The following is a 21,842-nucleotide window of genomic DNA, read 5'->3' on the forward strand; positions in this document are numbered from 1 at the left end:
ATTTTAAAACAATTACTGTAAATCACCAAAAGGGTTTTTTTATGTTTCAAATGTTGTAGTACATCACTAGTTACAAGACTTACTTACTACAGGTGAAAGTTTGCAAATATCTCCCTTTCTGTACGTACAGTACATAATAATTATTTAAAAGCAATTACTGTAAATCACCAAAAGGGTTTTTTTCATATTCCAAAGGTTGTAGTAAGTTTGTATTTACAAGACTGACTTACTACAAGTGAATTTTTGCCAATATCTCCCTTACTGTACGTACAGTACATAATAATTATTTAAAAACAATTAATGTAAATCACCAAAAGGGTTTTTTTCATATTCCAAAGGTTGTAGTAAGTTTGTATTTACAAGACTGACTTACTACAATTGAATTTTTGCCAATATCTCCCTCACTGTACGTACAGTACAAAATAATTATTTAAAAACAATTACTGTAAATCACCAAAAGGTTTTATATATTTCAAAGGTTGTAGTGAGTTTGTATTTACAAGACTGACTTACTACAGGTGAAACTTTGTCAATATCTCCTTTACTGTAAAAGCATAATTATTCTTAGAAAAAAATTCTGAAATTTACCAAGTGTTTTTTTTCCAAAGGTTGCTGTACATTCTAAGTGACCAGACTGACTTACTAAAGGTTACATTTTCACAATAACACATTTAATAATAACAAATATTTTCATTAAAAACTAATTCACCTAATTCACTTTTTTCATGTTCTAAAGGTTGTAGTATGCTCCTTGTTGTTTTTTAATTCTACAGTAGATTATTTATATTCATATTTATACTTTTAATATTTGTTTATTTATTTGTGTGTGTACTGGTATATATGGTTTATGAGAACACAAATGTGTATAATGTCATGGGTACTACAGTATAAACATGGGTTATGAGGACACTTCCTGTGTCCCAGTAAAACAAAAGGCTTAAAAAAAAACTAACAAAACAGTGTTTTCTGAAATTCTAAAGTTGCAATTAGTTTTCTGTGAGGGGGTAGGTTTAGTGTTGGTGTAGGGTGATAGAAAATACAGTTTATATAGTATAAAAACTATTACACATATGGAGAGTCCCCGCAAACCACAAATAGTTTTCAAAGAATAATTATCTACTGTACGTACAGAAAGATAAAAATTGGCAAAATTTTAACTATAGTAATTCAGTCTATTAACTACAAAGGTACAACAGCCTTTGGAACATGAAAAAAACCTTTTTGGTGAACTACAGTATTTTTTTCCTAAGAATTATTATGTACTGTATGTACAGTAAGGAAGATATTGGCAAAATCGTGCCTGTAGTAAGTCAGTCTCATAACTACAAATGTACTACAGCCTTTGGAACATGAGAAAATCCATTTGGTCGATTACAGTAATGGGTTTTTAAGATTAATTATGTACTGCATGTACAGTAAGGCTGATATTTGCAACCTTGCACCTGTAGTAAGTCAGTCTTGTAACTACAAATGTATTACAACCTTTGGAACATAAAAAAAACCTTAAGGTGAATTAGAGTAATTGCTTTCTATGAATAATTATGAACTGTATGTACAGTACAGGAGAGGTTGGCAACATTTCACCTGTTGTAAGTCAGTCTGGCCACTAGGAATGTACTACAACCTTTGTAACATAAAAACCCTGTTGGTGAATTACAGTAATTGTTTTAATACAATAAATATGTACTGTACGTACAGTAAGGGAGATGTTGGCAAACTTTCACCTGTAGTAAGTCGTTCTTGTAACTACAAACATACTACAACTATTGAAACATGAAAAAAAAAACATTTTGGTCAATTACAGTAATTGTTTTTGATGTTTGATTATGTACTGTATGTACAGTAAGGGAGATATTGGCAAACTTTCACCTGTAGTAAGTTAGTTTTGTAACTAGTGATGTACTACAACAATTGGAACATAAAAAACCCTTTTGGTCAATTACAGTAATTGTTTTCTAAGATTAATTATGTACTGTACATACAGTAAGGGAGATATTGGAAAAATTTCACCTGTAGTCAGTCAGTCTTGTAACTACAAATGTCCTACAACCTTTGGAACATTAAAAAAAAATGGTGAATTATAGTAATTTTTTAAAGAAAATAGCTTGTGTGTACTGTACATACAGTGAGGGAGATATTGTTTGTAGCGACATATTGGTTAAATGTTTTCTTGTCAGTTTGCCCACAAGGCATTTTCTGTGGTGTTGGAAACATAATTTGTATTGATTATTGGACTTCCTTTTGTACTGAGAGGAAAATTTGCAGACGGTCCCTAAAGCAAGCCTAGGCGAATATCCAGCGAATATCAAACCTAAAACTAACTTTACCGCGCTGGTAACTGTCTACTATCTTCAGACAGTCGTTGGTGATCACAGCATGAGAGGGAACATTGGAGACACATCGTTTGAAAACGCCAGCAGAACACGAATACCTTTAGAGCTTTGACACGATTTACAATTGGGCTTTTTGAGAAGTTATTTTATTCTATCACCTACTTGGATTTACCTCACAATTAAGCACTGAACTAATGGGAACAAAGATGCTTCGTGCGTAAAAGACCTCTTGGAGACGGAGTGAAGCTCGTCTCATGACTGTAACCACCCGGGCGAATCAAGGTCTGTGGGAAACCATTTGTGTACTGCCTGCACGGAGTTATTCAATGCACAAAGGCATCGTATAGAAGTATTTCTGGAGCTGTGCATTAATAAGTCTCACGTACGCTATGCTCGCCCGGCGCGCGGTAAACATGGAGTCCCTTTCTCAGCACCAACGGCTTGCGCCAAAAGCTACTGGACCGATAAGTTTCATCTCAAAGAAAGTGCATCCAGGTGTGGTTCTGTTTCGGTTCTACGCTGGAGAAGCATAACAGGTAGACATTGTGTAATCTGCTGCTTGAATTAAGCACGGAATGATAATCGATAAATGCATGCGTTCACACTGGCTTTCACCAGCAGATTATTTTTATTTTATTTTTTATTATTTATTTTATTATTATTATTATTTCTTGTTGCGTCTATGAGTGACTTGATATCAGCACTGGGGAATCAAAATGCTTTTTGATCTGCAGTGCATTTTAGAGCATCAGTTATCATCCATGTTAAAGATTTGTTATTTAGTTAAACTTTGAGATTAATTTTTTTTATTATTGGAGCTGTATGCATCTGACATTATTCAGTTTTATATATATATATATATATATATATATATATATATATATATATATATATATATATATATATATATATATAGCCTACTTAAATCAATGTGTGCATTATTAGCCTTAATGTATTCATTTATGAATCTATTATAATCTAAATGTAAAGGGTTGCATAAAATGGACTGGAGACAAATCAAGCATGGACCACCAAATGAGCCTTCGCAAAATAGATTTTATGATTACTTATTTTTATTGCTGAATAGAATTTTCAAAGATATAAAGGCTGCACTTTGAATCAGAAAATGCCATCTGAAGTCACCGAACACTTGTCATATCTCAAGCAGACAAGTGTTTTCAGAGTCTCTTTGCAGAATATAAAATCCAGGGACATCAGCATATAAACAAGATTTCAGACACACTAGAGATGCTACAATATATGTTGTCAAGACTCCTGGCTTCCCATGATGTCTGTGTTTTGATCCCTCAAACTCAAAAACTCTTCTCTCTCCCCAGATCCTTCGCACTCATGGCAATGTTTAGCAGCAGTGAATGGCTGTGGAATGACTCAGAACATTCTCTCACCCCTGGGGGAAACTACAGCCTGATATCAGGAATTGAAGAAGTGAAGAGGAATTACTATGCCATGCTCTATTCCATACTCATCCTGGCAATTGTGTTTGGGAATGTTCTGGTGTGTATTGCTGTGCTTCGAGAGAAAGCTCTCCAGACCACCACCAACTACCTGGTGGTCAGTTTGGCCGTAGCTGATCTCTTGGTGGCCTTACTGGTCATGCCCTGGGCGGTCTATCTGGAAGTGAGTACACAAGAAGATACAATAGTTCAGAGTGTTTCTGTATTTTCAACTATTACTATACAGTACTAAAAAATAAAGGTTCTGTATTGGTATTGATGGTTGCATGAAGAGCTTTTAAAAATCAGAAAAACTTTCCATTGGACAAAAGCTTAGTTATAGTGGAAAAAGGTTTTTAGATGATTAAAATGTTCTTTAGACAAAATGTTTCTTTTAAGACTGAAATATTCTTTGGTAACCAAAAATGGTTCTTCTATGTTTTGGGTGTTTTGCTTTAACAGGCACATTTATACCTAAAACATAAAAAACATCCTTATTTACCGAAGTGTGTTTACAAAAACGTAAACAGGAACTCAAATCAGTGGATCGTTTTTTTAATATGTTCATTTACATGAACCATCCGAACAAACCGATTCACTAGACTGAATTGGACTTTGCAGCGTTATATATGAGATATGAGCTGATTCACTGAACCAGACTTCCGACTTTGCATATGAATCAGAGTGGCATTTAAGATGAACCCATTCTTTGGACTGAATCAGACTTTCAGATGCTACATATGAGAGATAACGTGAGGACAGTTTAGATGAGCGCATTTGATTACTCCCACAGCTTATACATTAAAAGCATTGCTGATTGTTGAAAAAATTGAACTGTAAAAACAACTGAATTACTGTCAGGCTACAGGAAAAAAAAGGTAAGTTAGTGTCATTTTAGGCCTTATATTTAGATGTGTTTTTGGTGATCCATTTACAAGCAGTCATGATTGGGGTTTGAGTGTCTGCCATTTACGCTTTAGAACAAGTTCAAGTATCAGAAAGTTATGGTTACCAAAAAAATTTAAATTCACCCATAAACTGTAAAACCTCATCTAGAGGGAACCAAGGTGAATTACTCTGCCGGGTTTTGATGTCATCCTGCAGCACTCTTATTTGAAAGCTAATTGACTGGAGAGCATCAGAAAAGATTTTAACATTAAATGTTAAATTAATTGCAAATGTTTGCACCTGAAAAGTCTTAAAATATTATATTATAATATTAAAATGTAAAATTATATTATATATCCTGAATGCATACTCTGTTAAATTTGGCTGCACATCTCTTGAATAGCTGCAGGAGGCATTGTGCTGTTTTTGATTAGTGGCAGAAAAGAAGATCTTCCTGTCATGATTTACTACACTTAGCAGTCTGATTCAGGAGCGTGTAGTTCATTTATCTCTGCCGGAGCCTTATAACACCTCCCTTTCCACTCGAATGGGCGTTATTGTTGTAGGGATAAAAGGTGGGACTCTCGAAAAGAGTTCTCTCCTTCCTTACAGTGGAGAAACCATATCGGTGAGGCAGTGTGGCTAGAAATAAGTCACTCAGTTAGGCAGTTTTCATCAATTTCTCTTAATATGACCCTGTTGTACCTATGCAGGTGGTCGGCGGAGCTTGGCTCTTCAGTCGCATGTATTGCAATGTCTTTGTGACTTTGGATGTGATGATGTGCACTGCAAGCATACTCAACCTGTGTGCCATCAGCATCGACAGGTAGGGAGTTAATGCACCAGTTTTAAGTTATAATGTAAAATTACAAGCTTCTCATATCTGCCTAATCTTCCAAAAAATGGGCCCCATTCAGTTCCACAGTGTCTTATGGTACGGTTACATTAACAAAATTTAGAAATCAAAATTGTCTAGGGATGTATGAAACACTGCTCACACAGATGTCTCTTTCAAACGGACTGGCAAATTCTGAACTGAATCAGTTGCGAAACCTGCATGGGGAAAATTTTTGCACTGACGCAAATTTCCTGTTTGCATGGATTCATATTGAAATTGCTGGATTTCGCTCACAAACATTCCCTGATCAATGATGTGACTGCACCCTTTATTATATATATATACATAGTAAAGGGTGCAATATATATATTTCGTTCAGGTGCAGGAGGGACTTCGAGGAGAACTCCGCAGAAGAGAGCTCGGTTCAGTGTCGCTGTCCGTGATACGCAGCTCTCGATCTCTCTCGTGCGCACCGAACACAGCGCGCGATAAACCAGCTACTCTGTTCAGCTTTTCCGCATCTTGTGTTTGGATGCTTTAATGTTTAAATCGACAAGCGGTAAGGCTTAAAAACACGTGAAAAAGATAAGCTTTCGTGACGATGCGCAGCAGTGGCCCGTCAACTGTCCTGAGCATCTTTTTGGGCTGGCCTCAGCCAGTCGGTTATATAAAATATCAAGGTGAAAGTCATGATAGTTTGCTTAGTATAGACCCAGCTCCCAACCCAACTTTGAGAATAGATTAACGGCAATATTTTTTTATCGCCCGATAAGAGTCTCACGTTAACGCAGCACGTTAACGCCGATAACGGCCCAACAGTAGGCTAATATATATATATATATATATATATATTGTGGTAATCAACATTATGCCAAAAATGAACCCCATATATTCCTTTTATATGGTATCAGCAAGTGACAGGTGCATCATTAACAGCTTCATACATAGAGCTGAGAGGGGTCCTTGTTTTAATTTTGATTGCATGGCATGAGTGTTTAATTAGTTGGAGAATGACAAGGGTGAGATGCTGATGATCATAAAGGACGAAACAGAAGGGCTGAGAGAAAATGATTTAGTAGAAAAGACAAACCTGTATGTGCAGGGAAATATTCAGACATAATTAGGTTGATTATGCCTTTCAGACTGGCCTGATTCACCCCTCTCTTTCCTCTGTGGTATTCTGTACTTGTAAGAGTAGTGTGCTGCAGATATAAAAACACTCACAAAAAGCTAATACAATTGCATTTGTATCATCCTGTTGAGAGGGTCAAGCATAATTAATCCCTTTTCGGCATATAGATGTTGCAAATTCTCTTTCAGTACCCTGACATACATTAGACGGATACATTTTTAATCAGATATTTTCTTTTCAATGCTTCATGTCAGATGCTGAAAAAAGCTTTGTAGTGAAAGCTTATCTAAAATTGGCTTTGATCTCTTTTTTCATATCAGAATGGGTGGTATATAAAAAAATATTTTGTGGGGTCATTTAAAATTTTGTTTAATCTCATACCTTTTCATGCATCAGAGAGTGTGACCTTTTTCTGATCAGTATTCCCATTTCTCCTGAGGTTAATTCTTGCTTCTGTGAAGGTATATGGCTGTGGTGATGCCAGTGCTATACAACACCACCCACAGCTCCCGCAAGAGGGTTTCAGTCATGATTGCCACAGTTTGGGTCCTCGCCTTTGCAGTCTCCTGCCCCCTACTGTTTGGATTCAACACTACAGGTGAGCTTCTCTAGCTCAACTAGTGGGTTGTGACTCAAAAACAGGTCATAGGTGTTCTCATACAAGGAAAAATAATGCTAAATAAAATGCAAATGCATGCAAATAACCATATATACATGCATAGTTAGTATGCCCAATACAATCTGCTTCCTGAAGCAACAGCAGTTGAGAACCAGCACTCTTAAAATCACGTGAAGGCCGTAATGAATAACAAATGGGTTTGGAAATAAGAGTGACAAATTTAATCAAGAGATGTTTAAGAATCAGTATAGGGGAGTAACATAAAAGCAACAAGGCTTTAATTGCAGACCGTGCATAGAAGTTATTGTGAGGCAACTTTTTTGTAGCAAAACATTTAGTTCAGTCATGTTGTTACAACTGTTTCGGGTTAATGCTGTTGAGATCCTCATTGTTTTGTGCCAAAAAAGAAAAAAAAAAGAATTAAAAATGAATAACATCACCTGTAACAATAATTGGGGGTGAGATATTCTCATTCTAGAGAGCATTTGATTGGACAAAAATCTGTGTTGTACATGATAAGTCTGCATTATTTTTGTCAATTTTCTTAGAAAAGAGAGACTATAAACTTAAAAAGCATAAGGTACATGCAAACAGTTAATTGAGAAATCAGGCCCACTCTCCCTCGTTAAGAGGGAGTCGTTTTAAGCTTTAATGTAGTTAGCAACTTTAGTAGTTTGTAGTATATCTATTGTAAGTGTTGCTTGACTGTGAATCAACTACTTTACATGATCTATAATTTGATAATCTACAAGTAGCTTCCTCAACCATATATTTTCAAAATACAATAAAGCAATAGAGTATTTATCTTGAGGGTTAATTTTATAGCTATAGCTTTCAGTGTGCTTCCATCAGATGTCGATAAATTAGGTTACGAAGAAATTAACCAACCATTTAATTAATCAGTTAATTAGTTTCACGGTGAGATGTAATGAATGTCATCTCTAGGGCTGCAACTAACGATTATTTTGATAATCGATTAATCTGTCGATTATTTTTACGATTAATCGATTAATCGGTTTATGTACTTATATTTTAGTTTTTTCCATTTTTTCCCCAGGTAAATTATTAATAAAGGGTATTTATCATTCAGCATAGATTTAAGAGATTTTAACCATTTTGCATTGTCATATCCTCATCAAAAATATACCTGGAGTTGTTTTATTGTGTTAGTAATCCTTTGTCGAACTCTTCTGCAATCAGAACACTGACCCATACTCTAGCAAATTTCACAAGGAGATTTCAAATAATGTTTTCACCATGGCAGTCCTTAGAGCTCCTAAAGTAGTTTAACATCCTGAACAAAGCTTATTAAGGAATCTTTCAGAACATATTTTCACGAAGAATAAGGATAAAACAGAATAAAATTGCAGTGCATTGTATTTTATTATTTACTGGGAAACAGCTTTATAGCTTTTGCTGTGAAATTGTAAACAATCCTTCAAAAAAAGTGCCAATGGCATGAAACCTGAATGGAACTCACAATTTAAAGTAAAATCCATCAGAAGGTTGTCCAGAAAAAAAATAGGACACACACAAAAAACCTGCTGTGTGAAAAAGAGCAGTGAATACTTAGAAAAAAAAAGTGCATTTCAAATATCTACATTTACCTCTCTCATTCAGTCATAATTAGGCTGCACGACTGAATTTTGAACTGGTAAACGACAAACTGATCACAGAACATGTTTGTAAAGCTTTAAATGTTAACAGTTAAAAAGCAATGTTATCAGCTTTTACGACTAAACATTTGCAAACAATATTGTACTGGAGAATCTGCACAAATGAAAGTCTTAGGGGCCGTTCACAAATCGCGCCTAAAAACGCGTGGAAAACGCTAGGCGCACCGCTTTCTCCTTCTTTCCAAAGCGCTCGCACAGAAGCGCCCCTGAGGCGTCTGCCTTTGATAAGCAACCATGACGTGCTCTCTCCTTGAAGACGCGGAAATTTCAGCAAAGGATAAATGGATTTGCAGCTCAAATAAATCGCTTGCAGTAGCTCTGCTACTAAGTTTATTTCAAAATGGAAATCCATATACAACTATGATCAGCTGTTCCTTTCATCTTGACTGAGCTTTTAACGTTGTTACGGGAAAGGATGAAGCTGATTGGTTAGTTCTTGTCACACGACCCGCGGTGCGGTTGCGGCATTCTGAAAAGTTTAAATGTTTTTAACTCGATGCGGTGCGGTGTTGGAAATAACGAACTTGAGCGCGCAAAAGACGCGATATGTGAACGTCCCCTTAAACAGTGCAGTAGAGCAGAGTTTACAGGTTACTCTTCTTTTTTAAAGGCTCAATGTAAAGTACTCCCACATCACGCTGAATGCTGCAGACATAGACATCATATGATGTCTATGGCTGCAGAGACGCTGCTCGGGAAGCACGTGACATAAAACAAGGCCAGCTATTGGCTATTCGCTACTTCTCCTGTTGTACTGGCTGAGTAAAACCTCCGGTGGCTCATTACTGCCACACTTTGGTCACCGCAGATTTGAAATATGCACGAAATGAGCCGCTTACGGCAAATAAAAGTTATTTAGCAACGAATCGATGACTAAATTAGTTGACAACTATTTTAATAATCGATTTTAATCGATTAAATCGATTCGTTGTTTCAGCTCTAGTCATCTCTTTCACACACACACAAATCTCCTAGATATGTTTGCGATTTGTTCTGCTTTGGCGGCATGTATTGCAGATGGGAGAGAAGGACTTTGAGGGTCTAATTATGCTGCCGCAAAAACAATTATATATATGTATCACAGATTACTGCTGATAAGAGTATTGATTATACTTCCAACACAGCTGGCATCATAACATACATCCACACTGACTTATACTTCATATCTGTGATTTTCAATCTTAATTACTTTATGTTACACAATGGAATATTTTACTAGCTTTTTTACAGCAAACAAAAGATTTACCAGACTGGTGAAATGCACTGCAATGAATGATGAATATGCGTGTCTGTTTTTTGCAGATGATCCGGCAGTGTGCTCAATTTCAAATCCTGATTTTGTTATCTATTCCTCTGTGGTGTCGTTTTACTTGCCATTCATGGTGACCCTTCTGGTCTATGTGCGCATCTACATCTTTCTCAGAAGGAGGCAAAAGAGAATCACCTTCCGTCAAGGCAGTGGTAAAGTTCAGCCAGCATCTGCACCACTATCTGCGGTAAGAGTAGATATTCTCACATTTCACATCCACACATAATCTCCTCAACTGTTTCTGATTCTGTTCTCTACTTAAAACACACTAGAACATAATCACTAGAAATGAACAATTTGGATCATTAGAGCCAATCCTGGATCGAAACTCTGTATTACATTTCACATAATTTCAAATTAACTTGGAACTTGGTCTGTCTTTGTTAGGAAACATTACATGCTTGTTTTATTCATTAAAACAATTCTCCAGAATAGCAGATTGAGCCTTTGTATCATTGCCTTTTTGTGAAATTGAGATGCGCAGTCAAGTTCCAGCAAAGCAATCCGGCTCAGACCCTAGGAATTTTATTGCAAGATTTAGTTCCAGCGAACTGGAGCAGAATTTGATATGGAGAAAATTCTTTGTAGGCTGTCCTGAATAATTTCTTCCTATTAAAAAGACACTTTTCCCCATTCTATCTAATTTGAATAAAGAAAATGAAATCCAAGCACAGACTTGCATATATGAGCTGTAAATTTGCATAACTGGGTGATTTTGTACTGTTCCTATTTTTAGTGAAACAATCAACAAAAATTTACTTTAAAATGAAATTTATCGTTTACTCATCCTCATCTCATTTCAAACTTGTGTGACTTTCTTTTTTCTGTTAGACAAAAAAGAATATATTTTTTAAAATGTCTTTTTTTTTTTGTCATTACAAAGAATGTCACTGAGGTCCAATGTTATTTTAAAGGGGTCATATGATGCGATTTCAAGTTTTCCATTCTCTTTGGAGTGCCACCAGTGCCATGTTGTGGAGACGCTGTTTCATTGTGAAAGCAAAAATACTTTGTTTGGCCTTCCAAAAGAGGACAGACACAACTAGAAATCAGTGATTAAGTTGTATTTACAACACTGTTCCAGAACAGTTCAGCTCAAATATTCAGATGTGTGCAGCACATTTTATGGAGGACTGTTTCCTGATCCTGGGAAAGAAGACTACGATGCGTACATTTACATATGTAAAGGATTTGCCACAGATGATTCAAATGTGAGATTTGATCAGTGTAGAGCAGCGGTTCTCAATTCCAGTCCTCGCACCTCCCTGCTCAGCACATTTTGCTTGTTTCTCTAATGGTTTCAGACATTTGTTCCATTCGAACATAAGTGAAAAAACATCCTGAAGATTGCACCTGAATACCAGAATGCATTGCAAGTCGCTTTGGATAAAAGCGTCTGCTAAATGCATAAATATAAATGTACGTGCCCTGAGAAGTGGACAACAAAGGATATTCCGGCATGATTCTATTCAAAGTGCACTGAAGTGTGCGAGACGTGAATTTAAATTGTATTTATTTACAGAGGTATATGATGTCACACTTGTCCGTTTGTGAAGACGTTGCACAGCGCAAATCCATGAATGAATGTTCGGAAGAGAGATAAACATCAACAGTTTTCCCCTGCTCAGGGAGTAGGGAGCAATGAACAAAACACTGTGTAGGTAGGAACCATATCAACGGGAACACAGTTCATGCATGGAGCTCACTTCTAACGAGCTGATTACCTGAACTAGGTGTGTTAAGACAGATGTTCAAAATATGCAGAGCTGGGGGGGGCGAGGACTGGAATTAAGAACCGCTGGTGTAGAGTAGCACTTGTTGTTTTTTTGTTTCTCCGATCACAAATACAGACGTTTTATGTTTGCAAAGCGAGATGCAATGCAAGGCGTAAAAACACAGTAAGTAATTATAATTCGTAATAATGTCCCCACAGGATAACAAATGGCTCATTTGTAATGGGTTTTATTGTTTTTGTCTTGTAGCACTGGTGTTCTGACTGGGACACGCATCACAGTATGGTGAGGGGTGTAACATTTCACACGCTTGAGGCAGTCAGCCAATCACAACGCACTGGATAGCTGGCCAATCAGAGCACACCTCGCTTTTCAGAGCGATGAGCTTTGTAAAAATCGATGCATTTCAGAAGTTGGGGCAATAGAGAAGAAACAATAATGTACAGTATAAATGGAAAATAATGTTTTTTGAAACTTAAACCACATAAACACATTTCATTACACCAAATACACAAAATAAAGTTCTTTTTAGCAACATCATATGACCCCTTTAAAAAATGCCCTGGAATTTATAGCCTTATCTTATATTTATAATTTTAGTCAACGGCAAAACAAAGAGACAGTACCAGTGTTCAAATAGTTTTAGGGTTAGCTGTCATTGTTAACTAAAACAACTAAAATGTCACTGAAATAAAGCTCAAATAAAACAAAATATTTGACAAAATAAAAAGCAAAAAAGGAAAGAAAATAGAATAAAATAGAATTAATTAGACAAAACCACATAATAAAAATATAACTAACTCAAAATAACTCAAACTAAAATGTAAATTTAAATGTAAAAATAAGCGTAAAAATAAATGATAAAATAACACTGTTCTGGGTTCGCTACATTTCAGTATCTTTCTTAGATGTGGATGGAGAACATCGTCAACTTCCTTAGAGTCATAACAGATGGTGAATACAAAGCCTGATTATCAGTAATTCGGTTTAGTTAAGGTCATTTTGGTTCTTAATGATAATTCTATTTAAGTGAGGTAGATGATCCATTCCAGCCATATAATGGGCTTCAGTGAAACGACAGTCAGCATCAACTGAAAAACAGATTTTTTAAATTATTTTTTTCATAGCGGCCTATTTCAGTTTCACTGCCTTGATCCTGGCATATTTTCCTGTCTATTTGTTTTTCTTCTGCTCCTTAAATTTGTTTTACATGCTTTTGCATTGGCTTTGTTTTCCACCTGCTGACTCTTTAACATTTCTCCACAGGAGACGTGTTTACAAGACGATGCTCACAAAGAGAAAAGAGACCTTTCCCCCATCAGGATCAATGTGATAAATGTGCGTATACCATTGTTTGCCAGCATGTGTGTATAGAAATGTGTGACTACTCTAATCTTGCATGAAATGAGGCTTCTCAGAGCAACAGAGCCTGTGAAGAGATCTTACAAGGTATTTTGAGATTGCTGGCAGCATTCTCCCTCCTGTTTTAGCATAGCGAGTGTGCTTCTCTTGCCATGCCTCCACAGACTTCTCCCTTCGGCTGTAAGCTGTGAACTGGAAATTTGGGGCTCTGATGTATGGCCCCCAACTTGCTGTGACTGGTGATTTCCTCCCTTCACTGGCACACTCTGTTTGTTGAAACTTTTTCCACAGGAGTCACATCAAAGTTTTAGGACTAATAAGCTTTGGTATGGAGCCACAGCCGTTAGTTGAGGCCTTGGGATCAGAGCTGTGATATAAAGATACTGGGAGATACTGATTAATTGACAAAAAGAGGAGGTGCAATGTGATTGATTAGATATTTGCATTAAAGAGATATTTGCATTTTTGCAACAAGTGAATTCAAAAGTTTAAGGTTAGTAAGCTTTTTTAATGTTTTTAAAAGAAATATCTAATGCTCACCAAGGCTGCTTAAAAAAGGTTGCTTATTACAATTTAAATTACCTGTTTTTTATAATAATGTATTTTAAAATGTAATTTATTCCTGTGATGCAAAGCTGAATTGTCAGCAGTCATTATTCCAGTCTTCAGTGTCCTTCAGAAATCATTGTAATATTCTGATTTACTGCTCATGAAACATTTCTTATTATCAATGTTGAAAACAGTTTGCAGCTTAATGCTTTAGTGGACACATATTTGATTTTATATGAAATACATATCTTTTTAAACATTTTGACTGTCTTTTCTGTTACTTGCCATCAATTTAATGTATCCTTGCTGAATAAAAATATTTATTCCTTTAAAAAAAAAATCATACTGGCCCAAAACTTTAGAATGATAGAGTACAGTATATGAAGATTATGAAGATTTTTATTATATATAGAATATATACATTAAATATTAAATAATATAAGAGAATATATTTTATAAGAATAGAAGATAATAGAAGAATATACATTTATTCAGAAACATATAACATAAGATATTGATAAAAAAATTACTAAAAGTTTTTTTTCTACACAAGATAAAACTATATATCATTGGGGTAAGAAAAATCCTATAAACCAAATTTAAGATATAGTTTTAAAAACAAGCTTTAAAATGATACATTTTAAAGAGGTTTTCATATTTTTAATGGAAAATAAAACTATTTTCTTTGTGTATTTTGTAGATTTGATAAAGACAAGTGGCCACAAAGAAAATTTTTAAATGTCAAAATATAACTGTGTGTAGCACACCTGAGCTGAAAGCTATTGGAAAACATACCGTAACTGAGAATGAATACTCACTGGGATTGAAAATCAAAGAGTCTTTTAAATATCTTTTAAAAAGGCAATATTACTTTATATCCAATGGCAAAGTTAGTTATAGGAAATTATGCATGAGTTTAATAATATATTAAAAAACTCGAAAAACAGCAAATGTGTAGTCAGTAGCCAGAGGATTGTTGGTTCATTGCCCTTTCTTAAGGACTTGCAAACTCAAGAAAGCAATCCAACACTAGTCCAATGTGTAAGACGGTGTGAAATCAGCTTCATATTGCAACAAAAATACTCAGTAGTCCTTGAGACGATATCATTCTATTCGAGGAAATGAGGACAGCATACCTCCTTGTGCTAATTAATTATAGAACAGACATACTTGCAGGAATAAATATATTCTGCTCACCTTGAAGTTTGCATGCTTGCGTTTCATCTCCCTATCTGTCCAGGAAACCAAGGAGCAGGTGATCCGTCCGCGGCTCCTCGCCAGCTGCCCATGGCGTAAGCGGCCTCAAACCGCCCCTGCTGAGAACTCGCTGCTGCCTCCTGTGATCATGCTGAACTACTGCAGCATCAGCCAGGCGTCCTTTGCTCACACTGAGCAAAATGCAAACGGTGAGGAAGAGGAGGGTGGGGACAAGGAGCAGGAGACAGTTAGGAGCTGTGAGGTGAAGAAGTTGAGAAACGGACACACACACACCTCCCTGCATCCACCTCGGCCCGCTCGCGTCATGGTGTGTCCCAGTCAGGTCCGCTGTAGAAGTATGCACTCCAAGGAAAAGAAAGCCACACAGATGTTGGCCATCGTTCTGGGTGAGACGCTTGCACTGCTTGTACAGGCTCTATTATTAGATTCATAGGTTTCAAAACAATTAAAAAATAAAACATTGTTTTTGTATTTCTGTTGTGGTAAGTGTCATAGAAATTCCATACTTCTCATTTAAAGGCATAGTTCACACACACAAAAAAAAGAAAGAAAATGTGCCATTTTTTATTCATCCTCAAGATGTTAAAAACCTGTATGAATTTATTTTTTCTACTGAACACAAAAGAAGAATTTGAAAAATGTGTGTAATCAAACAGTTTCTGGTCCCCATTGACTTCCATAGTCAAGAGGGCGAGTAAATGATGACCGAATGTTTATTTTCGAGTACCGTATTTTCTGGACTATAAGTCGCACTTTTTTTCATAGTTTGGCTGGTCCTGCGACTTATAGTCAGGTGCGACTTATTTATCAAAATTAATTTGACATGAACCGAGAGAATTGAACCAAGAGAAAACATTACCATCTACAGCCGCGAGAGGGCGCTCTATGCTGCTCTGTGCTCCTGTAGCCTACATTGAGCAGCATAGAGCGCCCTCTCGCGGCTCTAGATGGTAATGTTTTCTCTTGGTGCTTGGTTCTAAATAAATGCGACTTATAGTCCAGTGCGACTTATATATGTTTTTTCCCTCGTCATGATGTATTTTTGGACTTATACTCAGGTGCGACTTATAGTCCGAAAAATACGGTACTCTATCCCTTTAAAGTGAAGAGAGACTGTATAGTGTTTACTTTCACTTCTTATTGAGCTATAAAGCGGCTTTTTGTTATTTTTCAGTTTTCTACAAATCTTTTAGCTCAAACTGGTTGACATAGTTTTGAAATTTTAAAGGTTTGTTAAATCGGTAATTTCAGCTTATTATGGTTCTTTGTAAGACTAAATCTAAGATTAAAGTCTGAAAATGATTGGCTAACATGGTTAGAACGTTTGCCATTCAACAGTAAAGACATCATTGTAATATTTGCATGCTTTATTGTGTTTGATCTTCCTTCTTGCATTTATTTACATACTAACATGTTTTTTTATTTGTCACCCTGATCATCATGATAACAGTAATACAATGATGTGACATTTAATTTACGCAGAACTTTACATTCCATCTTGTTTTGGCCCAAGGCCATTTGTATTTCTAGTTTGCAAGGTTAAACTCACTTGTGTGTTTTACCTTGGTGCCCCAGGTGAGATCATACTGTATATGCATGTTATGATAAGTTGCAGTAAATGATCACAAAGATTAAATTGAAGGTCAAAGATACATAAGAATAGCTACATCATTATCAACACTGATATTCATCCCTCTCTCATGTCTCGAAGGAGAGAGAGGAGGTGACGGGGAGGGTCATGTCATTTATGAAATTCATCATCTTGCTGATTGATTACAGCAAATTCATTTTCATCTTGACTATTCCTAAATTGTTTTTCTTTCATATCTGGTGTCCTGACACCTCCCCCCTTCAACCCGAACACGTCACTATACAATTTTTTTCAATTATTGATTTACTTAGTTTCTCATCTGACATTTTGAAAGTGGGTTTCAGATTCGCTCTCTGAAGCTCAGTCTGCGTCTGGCGTGTGCTACAGCTTTTCAGATTGCCAGCACGAAACCACCTGGGGAATATTGAAAATTCTGAATGCCAATAACTTCATAAATCACCTACAGAGTACAGTCAAATTCCAACCATCATAGTAGTTTTATACAACATCAAGTATATAATAACCAATTTGGCTCTATTAGTGTTGACTGATGACCCATAAGTCGGTTTTCTGTAAAGTGTTAAATGACAATGATCTAAAATGTCTGCTTAATTGAGGAGGAAATTAAATCACACTCATGGAGACAGATGTCTTGGATTGAGGAAATGTCTCAGCTGCCTCAGTTCAAAGTCAACTGGTCAGGGTTGTCACGTTCAAGGTTTTTGGACACTAAAAACACCTGTTCTTTATTATTATTTAAAATTCAACAAAGCAGTGTGTCATTTGCAGAAAACACTTTAGAAGTAGAAGTTCTAAGTGTAGTTCATCCAAAAAGCCTCATGGCTTTATTTCTTCTGTGCATCACAAAAGGTCAAGTTTGAAGAAATGTACTCTTAGCTCTTTTCAAAATGGATGTTGCCATCATGACCTGCTTGATTCAGAGAGTAACATAAATAACTGAATAAATCTTATTCTTAATTAATCATTTAGTCTACTTTTGCGGACTGGATCAAATGATTAATTGAAAAGATCTGACTTAAAAGAATAATACATTAACAAATGAATCAGTGTTGGTTTAAGTGTTTTTATATACTATTGTTGTTTTTAGTTTTATTGGCTTTTTCAGCATCATTACAGGTACCAAAGGACGTTTGTCATTAAGGAACACTGATTATTTTGCTGTTACAATGAAATGTCAATACCAATTTATTCAAAATTAAAATACAATTAATAAAATGTAAACAAAATAATAATAACATATATAATAAGAATACACAAAGTAACTTTTAAAATGCATAATCATTTTGAAGTCTACACATATAGGGAATCGGTGATCTCCTGTATTTTTCTGTTTGATATCTGGGGATTTTTAGTCTGTCAGCCCCTCTCTGAGTGGTGGTAGCCATTCTCAGAGACTCAACTTGTATAGCTTCCTAGCAAAATCAAGGCACAGTTTTACTTGTCTCTCTGCTTAGTGTGTACAATCCAAGAAGAAGGGAAAGGGAATCAGAATATCCTTAATACCTTTGACCGAGTATAATTTTACAAACGCATTTCTGCACACTTTCCAGTCTTTTAACTTGATTAGTAGTCAACAAGCTGTGCCAAACAGGAACTCCGTACTCTAACACAAGGTGCACATACCCTTCATATATGACAACCAATTCTTGATATCGCTATAACACCAAATCTCTTTACAATTCTTTACAACATGTGATCCACTTGACCATCCCATTTCAAATCGTGGATGGCAACTCCTAAAACTTTAACAGAGTCACAGATTTTCAAAGTGTCCTGATTTACAGAAAGTGATTGGCAAGCTGGTATCATGCAGGTGACATGTAAAACCTTGCTTTTTTTTTTTGAGTTGTTTCAGTTTATATTTTTTTACCCAGGTGCCAAGATCATTCAATGTCTGATGGAGATACAGGGCAGATGAGGGGTCCACCTCACCTGGGCTATAGTCACGTCGTCCACATATTTCCAGTGTCTTTGATACTGTTACCAGTGCTATCAAGTGCAATCAGTGCTAGTAAGTTTATGGGCCTCAGTATGGATCCCTGAGGAACTCCACATGAGGGATATTCACAATCAGATATATATAAGGTCCACTTTTAAATTATGTTTTAAATTTTTTTTAAAGTTTTAGTAATTGTAGTAATTCAGCTTTAAATGATTTATGTCAGCTGTAATTTTTTGATTTTTTTCGTGTTTTTAAGTTGTACCTTATTTCATTTCACCTTTATTTAATGAACAAATTACTGAAAACTAGTTTTAGTTAACGATAACAACACAGAGAAATTGTTACCTCTAAATGTGATCTGTTTTTCACACAAAACTTTCCTTTGGCTTTAAAAGTCATATGAACCACGTTTATGGATCTTTTATATCCTTTTTGACACTTTAAAGCTCCAGTCCTCATTTATTGTAATTGAATGAAAAAGAGTGACCAGCACATTATGCAGTTTCTCCTTCTGTGTCACACTAAAAAAAGAAAATCATGCTGTTATGTGTGAATCATGGTGAACAGTTTCATGTATCTGTTTATTCATTGTTTTTGTCTTGCAGGGGTTTTTCTAATTTGCTGGCTGCCCTTCTTTGTGACCCACATCCTAAACACTCACTGCAGAGCTTGTCACATTCCTCCTGAGGTCTATAGCGCCTTCACTTGGCTCGGCTATGTCAACAGCGCTCTCAATCCAGTCATCTATACCACGTTTAACACTGAGTTCCGCAGAGCCTTTATTAAAATCCTGAGCTGCTAAACCATTGGCAGTGCTCCCATATAATAATCAATGCAGCTTCCAGACATTATGGATTCCTTTTTGGGATGCAAAGTGCCATATTGCCAAACTTAAAAACTTGAATATGCAGAGGATATTAAAGGCCTTGAACAGTCTGAATTTGTTCAAGGGGATATCAAATTCACTAAGTGTACATTGTATACTTGTGATTAGTGGATTAGTGTTCATCTAAATCTTTTTCAAACTCTATAGCTAATTTTGAGATGACGGACCAATCTGGAATTCCAGTTGGTGCTTTACATCCAACAACAAAGCCTAGAATATCTTCTGGACCTTATTCTCCATCTCACCACCTTGTTGCATGTGGAGCAAATTCTGAGATCATCATGTGTTTGCATGTGTCACACCGCTGAATGAAACTGAATTGAGTTTTGCCTGATACTCTTCAGTTGTAACCTATTTATGTGGCTACAAAGGCTAGAGACTTGTCAAAGGGACCATAAAGCAGGTGGACCAAAGGAGCGTGAAGTAGTAAAGGATCCAAGACTGTGTTGTGCCTTTAATGGTTTCTCCCTCCTAAGGCCAGGTTTCTTAAACCCACTGCCTATCAGAATAGAAAAGAGAAAAGATGATAATGATTGTTACGGATGAAACATGATATTGTGCTGTGAATTAAAGCTATATTGAATACCATAAGCCCTGATGTCATCTGAAATATACACACAGAAGCATTATGCCTCAAGAATGCATTTATTTAATCAAAGTGACTGGAGAATATGTACCCATGGTCTCCTATCATGTTTAACAAAATCTGAAGTGAAGTGAAGTGACATTCAGCCAAGTATGGTGACCCATACTCAGAATTTGTGCTCTGCATTTAACCCATCCGAAGTGCACACACACAGAGCAGTGAACACACACACACACTGTGAGCACACACCCGGAGCAGTGGGCAGCCATTTATGCTGCGGCGCCCGGGGAGCAGTTGGGGGTTCGATGCCTTGCTCAAGGACACCTAAGTCATGGTATTGAAGGTGGAGAGAACTGTACATGCACTCCCCCCACCCACAATTCCTGCCGGCCCGGGACTCGAACCCACAACCTTTCGATTGGGAGTCTGACTCTCTAACCATTAGGCCACGACTTCCCCCAATGGGGGGAACTACTAGTCAAACACATCTTACACAGTATTGGACCACAGGTTCTATAAAAGTGAGTTTTTTTGTCTTACCCAATGTGTTATTCATGCCTAGGGAAAGAAACATGCCAGGACTACAATTGCCAGGAAAAAATAGATGCATGGTGCCTTTGCATATACTTCGTGCACAAATAATGGATTGGAAAGACAAAAGCTTTCGGTGGTTGAAGGAGAAATATGAAGAACATCACCCCAAGAAGAGTAGTGTGTGTGAAAGTAGATAAGTCAGCTTGTTGATTTGAAGTGAGTGAGTGGAAAGGTGCCAATGAGTGAATTAAAACAAGCAAATTGTTTGGCTGACAGCATGAATGACTGTGAATTGGACCAAAAGCTTTTAGTAGACAAGGAAAAAAGAGCTCTGAATTTCAACCGGCATTGAAAGTGAAGCTCAGCTGGAATCCAACTGATTATATGGAAAAAGATTTAGAAAAAACATCATGCTCAAGTGTGGCTTGACCCAAATTGTAGCATTTCCAGACACACACTTTGCATGCGTGCCCTAATGAGTGTGTGTGATAGCTGGTACAAAAGCGTGACAATGTGAGTGATGGTCTCCTCTCACTAATTACTAAATGATGGCGAGACTCCAGTCCTCTCCTGAGCGCTGGCTTTAATTTGTATGGTCCGGCACTCTCACAGAATCATGGCTCTAACTTGCTAAGTGACAGCTAATGAATACAAAATAGGCGTTTCTCTCAACAAATCCGTCCCTCCTTGGTCTTTCTGTTCTCAGCCCCTTCATATCCTGTGTGTTGTGTTACTACTGTAAGTGCATGTGTACTGCTGTCTACACAAAGAATTGCCTTTTAAGAACAATAAAATTGATTAAGTGAGTAAGTATCTGTCTAACGCACTATAGACCCCAATCTGGCTGCATTGTGGACCGGCTTTTGTTAACAAAGGGGTCCTGTCGGTCTGCTAATTTTTTCTTTATGAGAGTGTGCGTATACATGTTTTTGTGGCTGAACCCCTGCCGGGATTTGTTCTAAGCTCAAAATGGAGGTGGGCTGTTGGAAAAACATGTGAAATCTTGTTATATAAGCTTCTGACTTTCCCATTATGCCTCTGTCCACCCACCAGCCCATCACTCTATAGACAGAACAACCTAACTCAATCACACCTGGAAAAAAGGGCCAATATGGGACCTCTCCATATCACACACACACACACGCACACACACACACACATCATACATTTC

General features: G+C 36.6%; 1 protein-coding gene across 2 annotated transcripts; it reads left to right on the forward strand.

The window, feature by feature from the left end:
- Positions 1-2,412: 2,412 nt before the first annotated feature.
- On the forward strand, positions 2,413-19,600 carry LOC132124196 (D(3) dopamine receptor-like). Of its 2 annotated transcripts, XM_059535099.1 has the most exons (8): positions 2,413-2,869; positions 3,671-3,971; positions 5,389-5,501; positions 7,107-7,243; positions 10,243-10,436; positions 13,249-13,320; positions 15,134-15,497; positions 19,271-19,600. In XM_059535099.1, exons 2-8 carry the CDS (start codon positions 3,684-3,686, stop codon positions 19,465-19,467), a joined length of 1,365 nt encoding a protein of 454 aa, XP_059391082.1. In that variant the 5' UTR covers positions 2,413-2,869; positions 3,671-3,683; the 3' UTR covers positions 19,468-19,600. The 2 variants fall into 2 exon arrangements, with proteins under 2 accessions (XP_059391082.1, XP_059391083.1); XM_059535100.1 differs by lacking the exons at positions 2,413-2,869; positions 3,671-3,971 and adding an exon at positions 5,076-5,303.
- The last annotated feature ends 2,242 nt before the right edge of the window (positions 19,601-21,842 follow it).

Source organism: Carassius carassius, chromosome 42, assembly GCF_963082965.1.
Source record: "Carassius carassius chromosome 42, fCarCar2.1, whole genome shotgun sequence".
In the NCBI taxonomy this organism is placed as follows: domain Eukaryota; kingdom Metazoa; phylum Chordata; class Actinopteri; order Cypriniformes; family Cyprinidae; genus Carassius; species Carassius carassius.